General features: G+C 31.0%; 1 protein-coding gene across 1 annotated transcript; it reads right to left on the minus strand.

Annotated features, from left to right (window-relative positions):
• Window positions 1-347: 347 nt before the first annotated feature.
• LOC123705721 (protein obstructor-E) lies at window positions 348-13558 on the minus strand. Its single transcript, XM_045654689.1, has 5 exons — window positions 13424-13558; window positions 4209-4267; window positions 1565-1727; window positions 1066-1260; window positions 348-695 (listed from the first exon to the last, which is right to left on the minus strand). The coding sequence occupies exons 1-5, from the start codon at window positions 13467-13469 to the stop codon at window positions 475-477; spliced, it is 684 nt and encodes a 227-aa protein (XP_045510645.1). The 5' UTR covers window positions 13470-13558; the 3' UTR covers window positions 348-474.
• Between the last annotated feature and the right edge of the window lie 878 nt (window positions 13559-14436).

The following is a 14436-nucleotide window of genomic DNA, read 5'->3' on the forward strand; positions in this document are numbered from 1 at the left end:
GGATAAAATATATTAGATTTTATAAATAAACAGTAGGATTCGGTGGAAATATATTCCATTCGATGTTATATTACAAAACGAAAACGAAATTATCGACTGAATATACCTATATTCAAAAGATATAAAAATCGAAGTTGTAGTAATTCTCTTGTACTTTATTGATAAGTTTTATTTTCGACCTTAGTTGAGTTTTAAAGTTAAGTCAAATATGTATTAATCTGAAAATTATGTTTATTTTACTTATTTGAGTTAAATATGATAAGTAATTCTGAACCAGGGCGATCTAAGTCACTTAATTCCAATTCTTGCGAGATTTTCAGAAGAATTTTCATTAGAATTATGGAGTAATAGTAGTTATTCTGCTATGTAAGAAGCATAACAGGATAACATGAATCTTAACCTATTAATTTGAAATAAAGTTCCACACTCATTCCAAAACTATGATTCGTTTTCGTTTTGTATAAAGGTGAACATTTACGCGTGACCACAGTGTGGCACGAGCTCAGGGTCTTCGCAAGTGAGGTTCTGGTCGTCAAAGACCTTGCCTTCCTCGCAGGTGATGAGACGAGGGTTGCCTTCGACACAGGTGATCAGTCGGTGGCAGTCGCCGGGGACGGGGAAGCGGGGGAACGGCCAGAATTTCGCTGACTGCGTGTTTGCAGGCACTTTTGTTGGGCATTTGAAACCGACAACCGCTGTAAAGATAAACATGAATGTTGAATATAAAGTGGCTCAAACATATGAGAATATAGGTGATAAAATAATACTATGAATGATAAGACATAAAATACCGTATTGACATGTTGAAGGTAGGTACCATATCGTGTATTTTATACAAATCAAAGTTTTGCATCTTTTCAAATTTGAAAATAACTTCAATCAAATGTTTTTGAAATTAATATGTAAGATTCATGATCGTAAGTAAGGGTTAATTTTCATTTAGCTTTTAGCCACTATTTTAAGTAGGTACATTATTTTTAATGTAAAGATGCGTATTAAATATTAACGTTCTAAAAACGGATAGTTATTTAAGCAACATTGCACGATTAAATTAAGTTTTTTCACCTTCAGGGTTACAGAAAGGTTGCAGCAGATCTGGCCAGTTGCAGCCGTGGATCCTCTCGTCGTACACCAGGCCGGGGGTGCACGGCTCCTGGTTGGGGATCCCGAAGGCGCACTTCACGTAGCTGGTGGAACACTCCGCGCTGTCTGGGTAGATGCCGAACTGGTATTCGCAACCGGGCGTCGAGTAAGGCGTCACTGGAATATTAATATAGCAAAACTTACTAACTGTATATTTTATGTTAGTTTCTAAATAAGTCGTGATAACTTTAAAGAGAAGTGTATTATTAAATTGGTTTATTTTTCTTAATGTTTATCATATACTACTTAATTCTACAACGAACAATAAGCAATGCATACAGCAATTTCTTTTTCTAGTATTTCTTAAAAGAAATAATGCTTCTTCTCATTAAATTTCGGTTTTACACGGTAAAAGTCATACATGCGAAAATAAGCGTATTTCTTATTCCTGCAAATACTGCTTTTGAAGCTTGAAACTCACAGTCAGCTTTTCTCTCCCCACAGTCGACAGCCCAGTGGTAGTTGCAGTGGTTGTGCACAGCGCCCTTGCCGTCGAACAACAGGCCATTTTCACAGGTCTCCACCGTCAATGTACCGTTTGTGCACAGGAAGAACTGGTCACACAATTCGGGGTGTGCGTACGCCTGCGGATTATAATGATATAGTTTAGACAGATTTTTACATGACTGTATATTATATCAAGAGAAGAGGAGATTCTGTTCACGACTTTACTCCTATTTTTCCATCAATTGTGCGTATTTATTCTAAAGTATTTCTTGATACCTTGATAGTAGAGACTACTTGAATTTAATAGTTTTAATCGGATGATTTTGACTGCCATCATGGGTATATTTGTAAATAAGGAGTCATGTTTTTTCGTAATAAGCACCTATGTAATTTTAATAAAGTCTTTACTGTCGATAATAACGTAATGACTCTCTAATAGAATGTTACAGGTATTATGTATAAGTAGTATAATTAGATCAACCGATGGATTGGTTGTTTAGCATAGCACGAAATATACGGCACGAATTGGGTCGTGAGATGGTAAGTACTGCGCGTAACATACTGATGAAGCGACACATAAATAATATATATCTTTACAAATATATAGGAATTTAATATAATATTGAAATAAATTTCAATCTTAATTAGGTACATTGCTTGTCCACACAGAGTAGAAAGCATCGTTAATATTCTACGAATATTATTTAAATATTATAGGGTCATTGCGCTGGTTTTCGTCCAATTATAGGAGTTGCCAACTTTGTGATACGAAATAAATATTTTGGAGCACCCTTCCTTAAACATATAATTTTTTTTTAAGTCCTTATATAGTCTTCTTTAAGATAATATTAAGGGAAAATATATCATTTTGATGTATCTTTTTATTTAAATTATTTTCTGCAAAAGTAGGGTAAATGCTAGTTTTCGTCCAAAAAAACTGGTTTTCGTCCTAGTGTAAGCTAGTTTTCGACCACCGTGTAGAAAAAGGAGGGTAGGTCAACTATTAAGTTTAAAATCAATTACAGATAAATATATACGTTTATTTAATTAACATTACAATTTCTCACTACCCAGGTTTAGTTTTACTTGTGGTTTTACTAATAATAATCAATATAACTAGTCAACACTGAGATCTATGTAGCACTTGGCAGTCCTTATAGGCGTTAGTGATGACTGTATAATCATTCGTAATAAAGAAAGGAATGCGTTCCTTACAATGTAAATGAAACAAGTAATAATTACAGGACTAAGAAATAACATCAAAAAACAGAAATATTCATTCTAACAACAAAAAATTTCATTCTAATACTTTGTTTATCAAATGAAACGAACTATAAACACACAGCCATAATAATAAGTTTTAGCTACAGAATCTTCAGTGTACGCAGCGTCTTTTTTTTCTAGATTTCTTAGACTCCTTCGAGGCCATCTAAAAACAATAAGATCTTTCTGAGGATACGTTGAGTACCTAAGTATAATAAAAAAATACTGCATTGGCAAAACAGACCTAGAATAAAAGATGATACTCAAGTGAATGATAATCAAGAAAAATACAGTGTATTATGTCTGACCTACCCCCATTTATGCTACGAATAATTGACTCTACTTCACATAAGGAGAATGATACATGACTGAATGAATGACAATATTAGGTACCTACCTACAACACTCTGGCCCTCACCAATTATTTATAAGGAAGATACTGAATAGAAAACTTTTCAATACGTAAAAATAGACGAAAAGTAATGCAAAAGAATGGCTATATTTAATTTTTGGATACTCCAATACTCATTCATGGACGAAAACTAAAACATTTAAAGCTAAATTTAGTTTTCGTCCACTTCTTTAAATATTTTTTTATTTTGGCAGCACTGACATAGCAGTGGACGGAAACCAAAAAAACTAAACTAATAGCAATAAAGATCACTTCGGGAGAAACTATTCAGTATTTTAAAGGTCCGATAAAGTAAAATGACCCTAACAAATATTCACGTAGCTGTTTGAGTTTCCGTCCACTTGGACGAAAACCAAATATTTTGAGAATTTGGTAACCTAGTATCCGTCCACTTAATATTTCGAAGAGTATTATAAAAATGTATGATAAACACTTATAATTGCGTTTATTATGCTTATAAATAAACATACGTACCAAAAACATTACGTAAACTAGCTAAAACAGTGATTTACCTTACCATGAACTTTTCTCGCCGGCAAATTTTTCTCTCGCGCGATGACATCTGCAAGGCACGTATGCGAAGCGGCCACATTTACGTTAATTTTTTGAACTCTCTTCTAGTCAAATCAAATTTTAATGTTGATAGTACTGTTGCTTAAACATTATGGACCGTAAAAAGTGCAAACTTGCGCGGGAAGGTAGGTTTGTATTCAAGTTTTACGCACGTGATTGTAGCAGGTCAGTCAAATGGACGAAAACAGAAGCTGGACGGCAAACCAGCGCAATTACCCTATTATAAACTAAGTAGGTATAAAAAATGTAAGAGTTATGTTTCGCTCCAACTCCGAATTAAAGCATGCCATTCAATTCAATCGTTTTTATTTAAAAATTATATAATGTAATATGGCCTACATTTTATTGCAAAAATTAAATAAATAATTACCTGTACGCCATATTGCTCTGGACAAGCAGGTGCATTTTGTAATAATATGCCCGCGTTCACTGTAATCAAAAGATAATTTCATATGAATATTGAATTTAAAAAATTTATACACATGCACAGGATCTATTTTGTCATTCTATTTATTATATTCAGCATTTTTTGTATCTGGTTAGATTTCTATAATATTTTGGTCCATTCAACATATAGATCTTCATTATCATTTTTATATATGAGTAATCAAATTCATACTAATTTTATCGTTTAAAAATGTTATATGCCACTTAAACACCCCATTTACAATTAAAACCGTGAAATCTTTTTTGAAACTGCACAAAAACTTGATTGCAGGATAAATCAGGGCTAAACAATAATTAAAGATAACTTTCATGATAAACGACATTTACGCGAGGAGCTGAAGCGTGTCGGTTGCGCAAGCGCATATGAGGTCGGCTCCAACCAATCAGGTGTTGGGGTTACTTTTGATTATTAGCTGATTGATTGCAGTTGAACAGGCGTATGAAAGATGAAATAATTGACGCATTTTTACTTGCAAAAAGATAATGTGTTTATTTATAAGCAATTTAATAGATAAATTTATGGGTTATTATAACATTTTTAGTAATAAGTAAATGTAGTGTAGAGGTAATTGTATCCTTCAATTATTTTGTAGTTATCATAAAACTTTAAATTATAATACTTGAATAAACGTTAAAACTGGTTTAAATGTTAAACGACAACTAGATCAGATTGCAAAATAACCGTAACGTTGTTAAGATGGTATAATTATAGTATGATCACGATTTCGTGTGACGTTAAATAATAGAACCGTTTCTTATTACGTGTACGTACTTTAAGATAATCACGGTTACGTAATTTTTCATTTACACGAAGTAATTTCACGACAGTACTTCACAATATTTCAGTAATGTAAACAAATATTTTAGTGAATTTCATAGAAATTGGAAAATATATTAATTGGTAAACGCTGCAATATAAAAAAATATAAATAAAGGACGAGGGAGAAAATTTGTTAAAAGGGATTTTTTATGTGAAGGTTTAATACATATAAGAATGACTTTCATGTAGCTTGGAAATCGATAAATACATTAAAAGTAGTCATTGAATTTGTTAGTAAGTGATAAATAGGAGGATATCAAATTAAAAAACGGACTAAATACCAGTGAAATTAACAATTACTATACCAGTAATAATTAAAGCCAGAGATAAATATTATGTGGATAGATAGTGAATACAATTTATATTTGTGCATTACATCTTTTGTTTTTCTCTTTCTTGAGCAAAAATAAAAATGTTTTTAAAGAAAGTAGTAATCAGTTAAAGCATCGTTTAAAACGTTTCTAAGAAAGGGGCATTATTTACCATATCCTTTTCCTTATTTTAATTCTGACTATTATTGAATGGACAATGCGTTAAATTAATATTTATGCGGAAATTAATAATCATGATTGAAACGCAATTTTACGCATGTTAACTGAACTTGAATTAAACTGGGTTATAATAATTCGATATAGCAAAAATGACAATATCTATGTGAGTTCGTTTGTAAGGTCTTGAAGTGTATTACAAAACGGTTATATGATGAAAAGTTCTATACGGTTGAGTAATTTCCGCGACCTTGCGACATTTATTTAATGTTCTGAAATGTGTTCATTATCGGTAATTATGAATGTTAAGGTAAAATGCTGCTGGTATTTTATAAGTTGAATGGGTATTTTATAAGAAAGGAATAATAATTAATATGATTAATAAATAGGTAATACAGTAAGTGTAAGAGATAGGAGTTAGAGTAGGCTTGTATTTAGGATAGCATTTATTTTATCGCATTAAACTAAGATTGTACGAGTGTTTAAATATCTATACTATTGTTGATAGTTTAGCTATTGAAATTATGACCCCACTTATCTATGGATTAAAAAAGAATTCAGTCATCTTTTTATAATACTCATGGTTTTATGCAAGACATATGCCGAGCAGAAATCTTGCATACCTCTTCAATGGGTCTTTTGCAAAGGATTTGCTATAACATATATGTACAAGTACTGCCAATTCTATTGAAAATAATCAAGAATAAGAGCAAACATTTTAGTGGCACATGTAGCGAGCGAAAGTCGTACGAGCGAGTGGTCAGCCTTGACGCGTACGCAACCGATAGCGGCTTGATTAAATCATTGATACTAGCAATACAATGGTCATTCTTGCGTTTTTTTATTTTTTCTTTATGACAAGATCATCGTACAAGTTCGAAATACTACTATAGTACTTACATATAAACTGCAATTGGGCAATGTTACTGTACTACTAATAGTAGTAGTTACTTTAAATATCATCACAAATAAACGAAATTTTTAAAGGGGGCCAACTGAACAAATCATCCAAATTTATTCACCCAAGCCATAGTTCTGAAGTAACAAAAAAAAATACAACCGAAAAGAGGATCTACTATTTTTAAAGTCCGTTGAAAATGTCATAAATATAATGCCTTAACGTTTCATCTGATACAACTAGTATTTTAATCTAAAGGACGCCGAGTTCATAAAAACGATCAATCAGCATTATATATTGTGATTATGTATACCACATTATAAATAGAATATCGTATAAATTCGACCACGGAATAAAGAACTGTCAGTCATACCATAAATGAAGATTTATTGCTTAAGCGGAAACAGAACCTGTTCATCTCGCGACCCTTATGTAACATCATGCTCATGTTACATACGCGATTTATCCATTTATTTAAAACAAGATACAACTGATTCTTACGACTGTATATATAACTTGTGCATAATGAGAGTTTATCGAATACGTAAGTAGCGTTAGATAAACCCTGATTAAAGTGATATATGGCTTAGCTATATCTTTTGAGGGCATCGAGCTTATCCAAATTTGGATGACGGTTCTGTTAGTATTCAACGAAGCAGTTAATACTTTAGTTAGGTACATTTATATTTGACAAACGAGAACTTGCTTCTTTTGCATTAGTTACTTAATTATTACATATTTATATACATTTTATGTATACGGATATTTAATTTAATTTAATTTTTATTTGATTTATTTAGGTCACCCAACATCAGTCACAACAATACTTACGAGCTAGGGTACATAATATAACAAAAAAAAAGACAATTGCGACAAACATTTACAAGATAACACAACATGATTTTTGAGTCAAGTCACTATGTGGTACACAAAGCAAAAAATAAATAAAAAATTAACAAAATTAAGATACTTAATTCCTTTAAATTCTTGCGGATTTGTTACAATTGTCGTGAAAAATATCAATAAAATATTTTTTATTATCAATATTACAGACATTGTTAAATAAATAAATTTCTTCTTAATTGTATTTAACATTATAATGAGAACAAATGCATTTAATGCAGATATCCTTAAAGTTTCTTGTATTTAATGTGAGAATGTTTAAATTAAAGCTAGATTTAAGAGGAAGCGAATTGATAAAGTTAATCGTACTGCGGAAGAAGAGGCTTGTATTACGTAAGTATTTGCTATTCTAGTCAGAGATGGAAGTGAAATTCTCAGTTTGCGGTCAGAGGCGTTAACCCCAGGGTGCATCCTTACAATGCTGTGCGAATATTAATGTAGTTTAAGGTAATATAAAATTTGAATGTTTTGGTGAGAAGATTTCAGGTAATCAATCTTATTAAACTATTGAACTTATTTTATTGAAGTAAGTCCTGAATAATTCAATAACATCAATGTTTGCGGATACCTATTATTATTTTACCGTTGCATGTAAAAATGAATCAATAATTTATTTATAAAGCAATAAAAATGTATTTAAACAGCTCTAGAGAAACTATTTATTTTTTGACTAATCATAATAATATAATATTGATAAGTTATTCAAATTTTAACAAATTGTTTACCTTGAAATATCAAGAAATATTTTTTACAATACAAATGATAAGGAAGCAACAATATACACACGGGGACAATGTACGGAATAAACTATGACTAAATAAAATCTATATATTATATATAAAACTCAAAGGTGACTGATATAGTGATCTATCAACGCACAGCTCAAACCACTGGACGTATCGGGCTGAAATTTGGCATGCAGGTAGATGTCATAACGTAGGCGTCCCCTAAGAAAGGATTTCCCGAAATTCTTGCGGGAACGGGGAAAAACGGGGACGCACGTACAAAGTCGTGGGCGGAAGCTAGTTATACAATATAAACTTAAATTAATCAAGGTATTATTCAAAGTTTTTAATGCATAAGTTTATAAGCGACAGCAATTTTTATTTATTTGTTTATAATTCTTGTACAAAATATGATAAAACAATAGTATGCAAAAAGAGGTAGTAATACAAAAGCATAATTAGCACAAAAGGCTTATTGCTAAACATATTAATTTATTGTGTAAAGACTATTATAACGTTATACACAGATAGAACAATAGTTTTATTCCGCAGATATTATCAAATACAAATATTACGTGGAGTGATCACAACATGCGTAACATGACAACTTTCGCCACACAATAGCCACAAATATCTCCGGAGTCCACGACATCTGAATGGACACGATTATGTAACGATCTTTTGTTATTTTCAGTATTGTCTGGGAATCAATCATTTTCAGTTAAGTTAGAATAAAATTATTTGAAAAATAATATTATAACAAAATACAAATTAGGTAATACATGAGTATGAACTTAAATCTCTAAATGTCATATATTTGTTATAAAACACGAATAGATATAAAAATGGACATCGCCACTACACTAAACAGGTTTTTTTATCGATTCATAATAATTTATTATAATATGTAAGTACTAATTATATTAAAGAAGAAGTAAGAACTATTACGATGTGTGCGTTTAACTCTCGCGCGTTGAACTCTTTCGTATGAATGATGTTATCGTCATAATTGTGGATGGCGCGTGCGCAGAGATCACGTCACATTTAATAACATTATCATATGATTTTTATGACAGACTTCCTAACTGAAAACTCATGATATAGATTGATTCATTTAGTTATCCTTGATGTATAATGAGATTATAGATTTTCAAGATCATTCATTTAACTATACTTACTATAGGTATTAAAATTATTTAGGCCATACATTATTTTGGTAACATCAGTTAAATCAGTATAATCTTACTCGTATGAGCTACAAGTAGTCGTTTCTCCGTTTTTTTTTTACACATGTTCATGTACATTTAATTTTCTACACATGTTCAATGAAAAATTCATAGACATTTTTATGTCTGTAAGTAGATTAAATAAAAATGTAAGAATTATCAACGAACTATTACTCTGAATACTTAACCTCTAAATGAATGAAACCTTTTCATTTACCAAGCAGTGAAAGTGCCAGCAATTATGTGGCAATTTATATACTCACAGTACTAAAGGTTATACTGTCTCGTATGATTAATATGATTTACGTGTTTCAACGTAAATTAGCACAAAACGATTTAATTTATATTGATAATTAATTATTTTAATTAAACCAGACTAACTTGTATATAACGAGTAATATTAAATTAGAAGTAGAAAAAATATGTCCAATGACAGGAATTTTGTTCGCTAAAGCCAATTTAGTATATGAATCATATTATATAATAATATTTTTTCGGTTATACGGTCACATTTGTAATATTTTTATTTTTGTACGTTTAAGTGTTCAACAAAATCTTTAATTATCACGTAACACTTACAGTTAACAGTTGATTATTTAAATCAGTTGATTTTTCAAATAGTTGCAGTCAATTATTTAACTTTTTAGTTACAGAATAGTACATTTATTTATAATCCACATCACATCAATAATAGAAATGCATTTCTATACATTTACTAGCAACTAGTCTATAATATACTAGCTTACCGCCCGCGGCTTCGTCCGCCTTCTCAAAACGATCTCTAAAACGATTTGAGATTTAAACTATCCTATCTCTCAAGTTGGATCGAACTGCACATGGTGTGCGAATTTTATTATAATCGGTTAAGTGGTTTAGGAGTCCATTGAGGACAAACATTGTGACACGAGATTTATATATATATAAGATAAAACTCAAATGTGACTGATATAGTGATCTATCAACGTACAGCCCAAACCACTGGACGTATCGGGCTGAAATTTGGCATGCAGGTAGATGTCATAACGTAAGTGTCCCCTAAGAAAGGATTTCCCGAAATTCTTGCGGGAACGGGGAAAAATGGGGATGCACGAACAAAGTCGTGGGCGGAAGCTAGTTTAACATATAACTGTTTTCTTAAACTAGCATCTAAAAGACAAGTATTGATACACGGATAGCTTGGGCGTCAAATTAAATGTACAGAGATAAATTTTATGGAATTTCCAATAATTTTTAACCGATATTATTTACTAACACCTGGCCACAATAATATAGAATTTGTAGTTTTTATAAATGTTCAACAACCACGAGCGTAAAAGCCTTGAATTTAACAAACGTTACGTTCCTTTCCAATGGCCGTTGGGCAACGCTCCACCAAATTGGCTCCAGTTATAATTCACCAGAACCACTTATGATATAAGAATATTAATTTAAACACAAAAAAATTATGGATATCGAGTTTTACTATTTTGGTCCTATACAACTTATTTATGAAACTAATGTACAAGTAATACTATCGTATAAAACTACCAAAATGTCGTTTCGTGTCGTGTCGAGAAATGAGTTTTTTGAACTAACTAATCTCAGACTATTTTCAATTTAAAATTATGTTTGAGTTGGTCCATTTGTCTCGAGGAAGATCGACCAATAAAAACTGACCAGCAATGTGGTATCAAAATGGAGAAAAATATTCCTGTTGGGGGCAGACGACTTTGCCCATTCACTAGATGTATTAAGCAGCAAAAAGGACATTTACTTTTCTTATTTAACATTCATTTGCGTGGTAATCTTGTTATCATTTCCAGTTCAAATTCCAATAAATAATTTCGTAAATATCCTTAGTCTCAGAATACGCAATATTGTATTAAATATTGCGCAGTTGAAAACCTGTATACCAAAACCTACCCCAGGACCTTTCTAATCTTTTAGGTCTTAAGCAACTGTTTTAAAGTTGTTATATCCAGTTCCTTTGTCATAAATACCTGAGTTAATTGTAACATAATTTATCATTAAGTGGTCTGTGAAAACTAAGCAATTCGATGTATGAATTTGTCAAAGATAAAACAAGTCTAATTGAATAAATAAATACTTTAGTTTGAATTTAAGTATGAGGTAATCGGTCCAAGTCAATGTCCAGACAACGACTCAAAATTATAATAAAATTAGATTATAAATCAATATAAAAGCTTTATTCCTCACAGAGATGTTTCTCATACTTATGCAAATAAGGTTTATTAGTAATCACTTTATCTTGGAGTAATTATGACCACGTAATGTTTTCATGTGTACAATAATGTGACAATATTAACTAGTTGATGATTCTATTAAAGATTGATTCACATTTCAATGAAAGGAAGAACACTGATACACAAGTAGGTACTAACTTCTGTAAAATTCATAATATATTCACGGATAATGGAATTAATTTTTAACGATAAATAATAAGAAAAGGACCATGAACTACAATGGAAAGTAAAATATGACCCAACATCGACTATGTGTTTAAACTTACTTGTTCTCTTTATACTATGGTTTAAAGGAGTAGGTACTTAGCATATTATATATTGTATCTACTTTGATATAATTGAGATGCATCATGTAATTATCGTTTATTTACTGCGTATTAGAACTCGGATTCATAATTAACCTGACAGTCATCTTTTGCATTAATAAACACTGTTAAGATAGTTATATTATTCAATTTTATGGATTTTAAAATGTCAGATTAATAAAGTATTGTGATTTCTTAAAATCACAAGCTACTATATTTGAGGTTATATTTATAAAAAAATAAATTCAGCAGGTTTTTCTTGTTTTCTCTCATCTTTGTTTGTTTATACATATTGGAATATATTAAGCGAATGATATTTCTCAGCATACTTTTTCTACTGAAAAGCTACATTACTATTGACTGAAATTGTGATTTAACAGTTCAGACACTGCTATGTATCGAAAGTACGGCACGTGGCAAACTGCATTATTTTAATGTGTTTACTAATTTCTACATCTACGAATTGTAAACGTTATGTTAATTAGTTAAATCGTATTATCCATTAAATACATAATATTTAAACATGTAATAAATATGAAGTCGCTTGTTATTTTTTACATCTGACGATTAAATATAAATCCTGTTCCAATCTCAATAATTTATTTGTCGAAACTCTAAAGGTCACCGTCATTTTAAAGTGGGTTTAAAAAATTAAAATAAAACTAGTTCGCATGAGCTGCGACAAATAATGATCGAGCAACGTTTAGTAAATAAATTTAGTGAAGAATTTAGTGAACCTACATATATTTTCTACTAGCGGTCCGCCCCGGCTTCGTCCGTGGTACATATTTCGCAATAAAAGGTAGCCTATGTTCTTTCCCAGGGTCTAAAGTTTGTCCAGTAGTTTATGCGTGAAAACCATACATGCATATATGTATGTACTGAACTGCATAATTATAAACCTTTCCTCTTTATAATATTAGTATTAGTATAAGTATAGATTACTACTATAAGCATAATATATACCACCACCAACCTACCTATGACATTTTGTTCTAATTGAAGAACTTACCAAGTTGCAAAAAATAAATAATGTAATATCTAGAGTTAAAACACGATAAAATTATGATTATTACTCTTTGATATTCCAAATAACGATGTATTGCTTCCTATTAAAAGCATCTACTTAATATTCATCTACATTAGGTGTCCCTTACTTGTATACGGACATTGTGACATGTTTTGTTTTCATTGACACATTAGTCAAATTGTATTTAATTATCCTATTACTTCCAAATGTTTACGTTTCTGCCATCATAATAGTTATGAAGTAGGTATCTGGGACAATATAAGTTTAAACAAACACTTATCATTTTTCAGTTTACATAATCACACTTGACCATTTTATTAATTACTTATATGCTAGATATTATCATAAATACAAGCTTTGGGTAATGAAATTCCGGTTTTCAAAAATGGCGGTTAAATTGTTCCAAATTCAACTTTAAATTCCAGACCATTTTTTTGTGGAAATTCGCGACAATGCGTATCACGTGTGCATTATTAGGTAAAAGAAAACAATATACATACCATACGCGATGCAAGCGAAAAACGCGAACTGTGCACAAATCCTCATGTTTTATGTTTGACGTCCGCGCGTTACCTCAGCCCGGCAGAACTGTGCGCGACGGCCAGCGGCCACCGCTACCACCCTCCAGCGTATGTATAGTGCAGACTTTCGATTTGCAGTTTGGATAAGACTTCATTATATGGTGATGTATGTTTTTTTATCAAAAAATTGGTAGAAATTGATAAAAGTTTTAAAAAAATATCATAATATATATGGTGAAGCTAATGTACTTAGTTGTTATGTGAATGTTTTTAATATTTTATAATGAGTGAGAGCAATTTGGAAATATATAATATTTAAATCTAAATTTTTATATTTAGCGGATTATATAATGCTATAACAAGAAATATTAGATCTCTAAAAATTCGATGAATACAAAAATCTTTACATTGATATTTGCACACTTCGTGCTATGCATAAACCTGGCTCTTAAAATATTTGTTACTTTAATGTAAAGGAACTTTGTAGGTAATATGTAATATAAATACAAATGTGTGCGTGTACTAGTGTACACAGGTAAGAAGTGAAACTTCTTTATGACCTTATTTTTCAAAAATAATAAACTATATGCTACTTTACAGAAATGCGTCGAATCACGCGTGAGGAAAATCATCGATAAGAAAAAGATGGCGCGTAACGGAAAAATGTCACGCGTAACGAAAAAATGTTACACTACATTTTTTTCCAACCCCGATAAAGAAGTTTCACTTCAAAACTATTTTTATTTGAGGTCTGGTCTATTACTTTACCATATGTCACATTCGAGTCACCTATTACGAAAACGGGCGCAACCTCGCACCGTGTTATGTGTGACAAATGACAATACAAACACGACTGCAGTCTGGAAAATACTAGATGAAGTCAAAATAAATTGATAATAATTAATTAGATATTTTTAATAAATGAAATTTTTGCTGTTTCCAAAAACAATTTAAAAATAACTGAGGATTAATAGATTTAAATCTTTTATTTC

This window comes from Colias croceus, chromosome 2 (assembly GCF_905220415.1).
Source record: "Colias croceus chromosome 2, ilColCroc2.1".
Classification (NCBI taxonomy): domain Eukaryota; kingdom Metazoa; phylum Arthropoda; class Insecta; order Lepidoptera; family Pieridae; genus Colias; species Colias croceus.

Excerpts from the sequence above, each read along its gene's own strand:
- LOC123705721 (XM_045654689.1), bottom strand. The coding sequence starts at position 13,469 with ATGAGGATTTGTGCACAGTTCGCGTTTTTCGCTTGCATCGCGTATG. Across the intron at positions 4,268-13,423 it reads TTTCGCTTGCATCGCGTATG|TGAACGCGGGCATATTATTA; the intron begins GTATGTATATTG and ends TTTTGATTACAG. Across the intron at positions 1,261-1,564 it reads TGGGGAGAGAAAAGCTGACT|TGACGCCTTACTCGACGCCC; the intron begins GTGAGTTTCAAG and ends TTAATATTCCAG.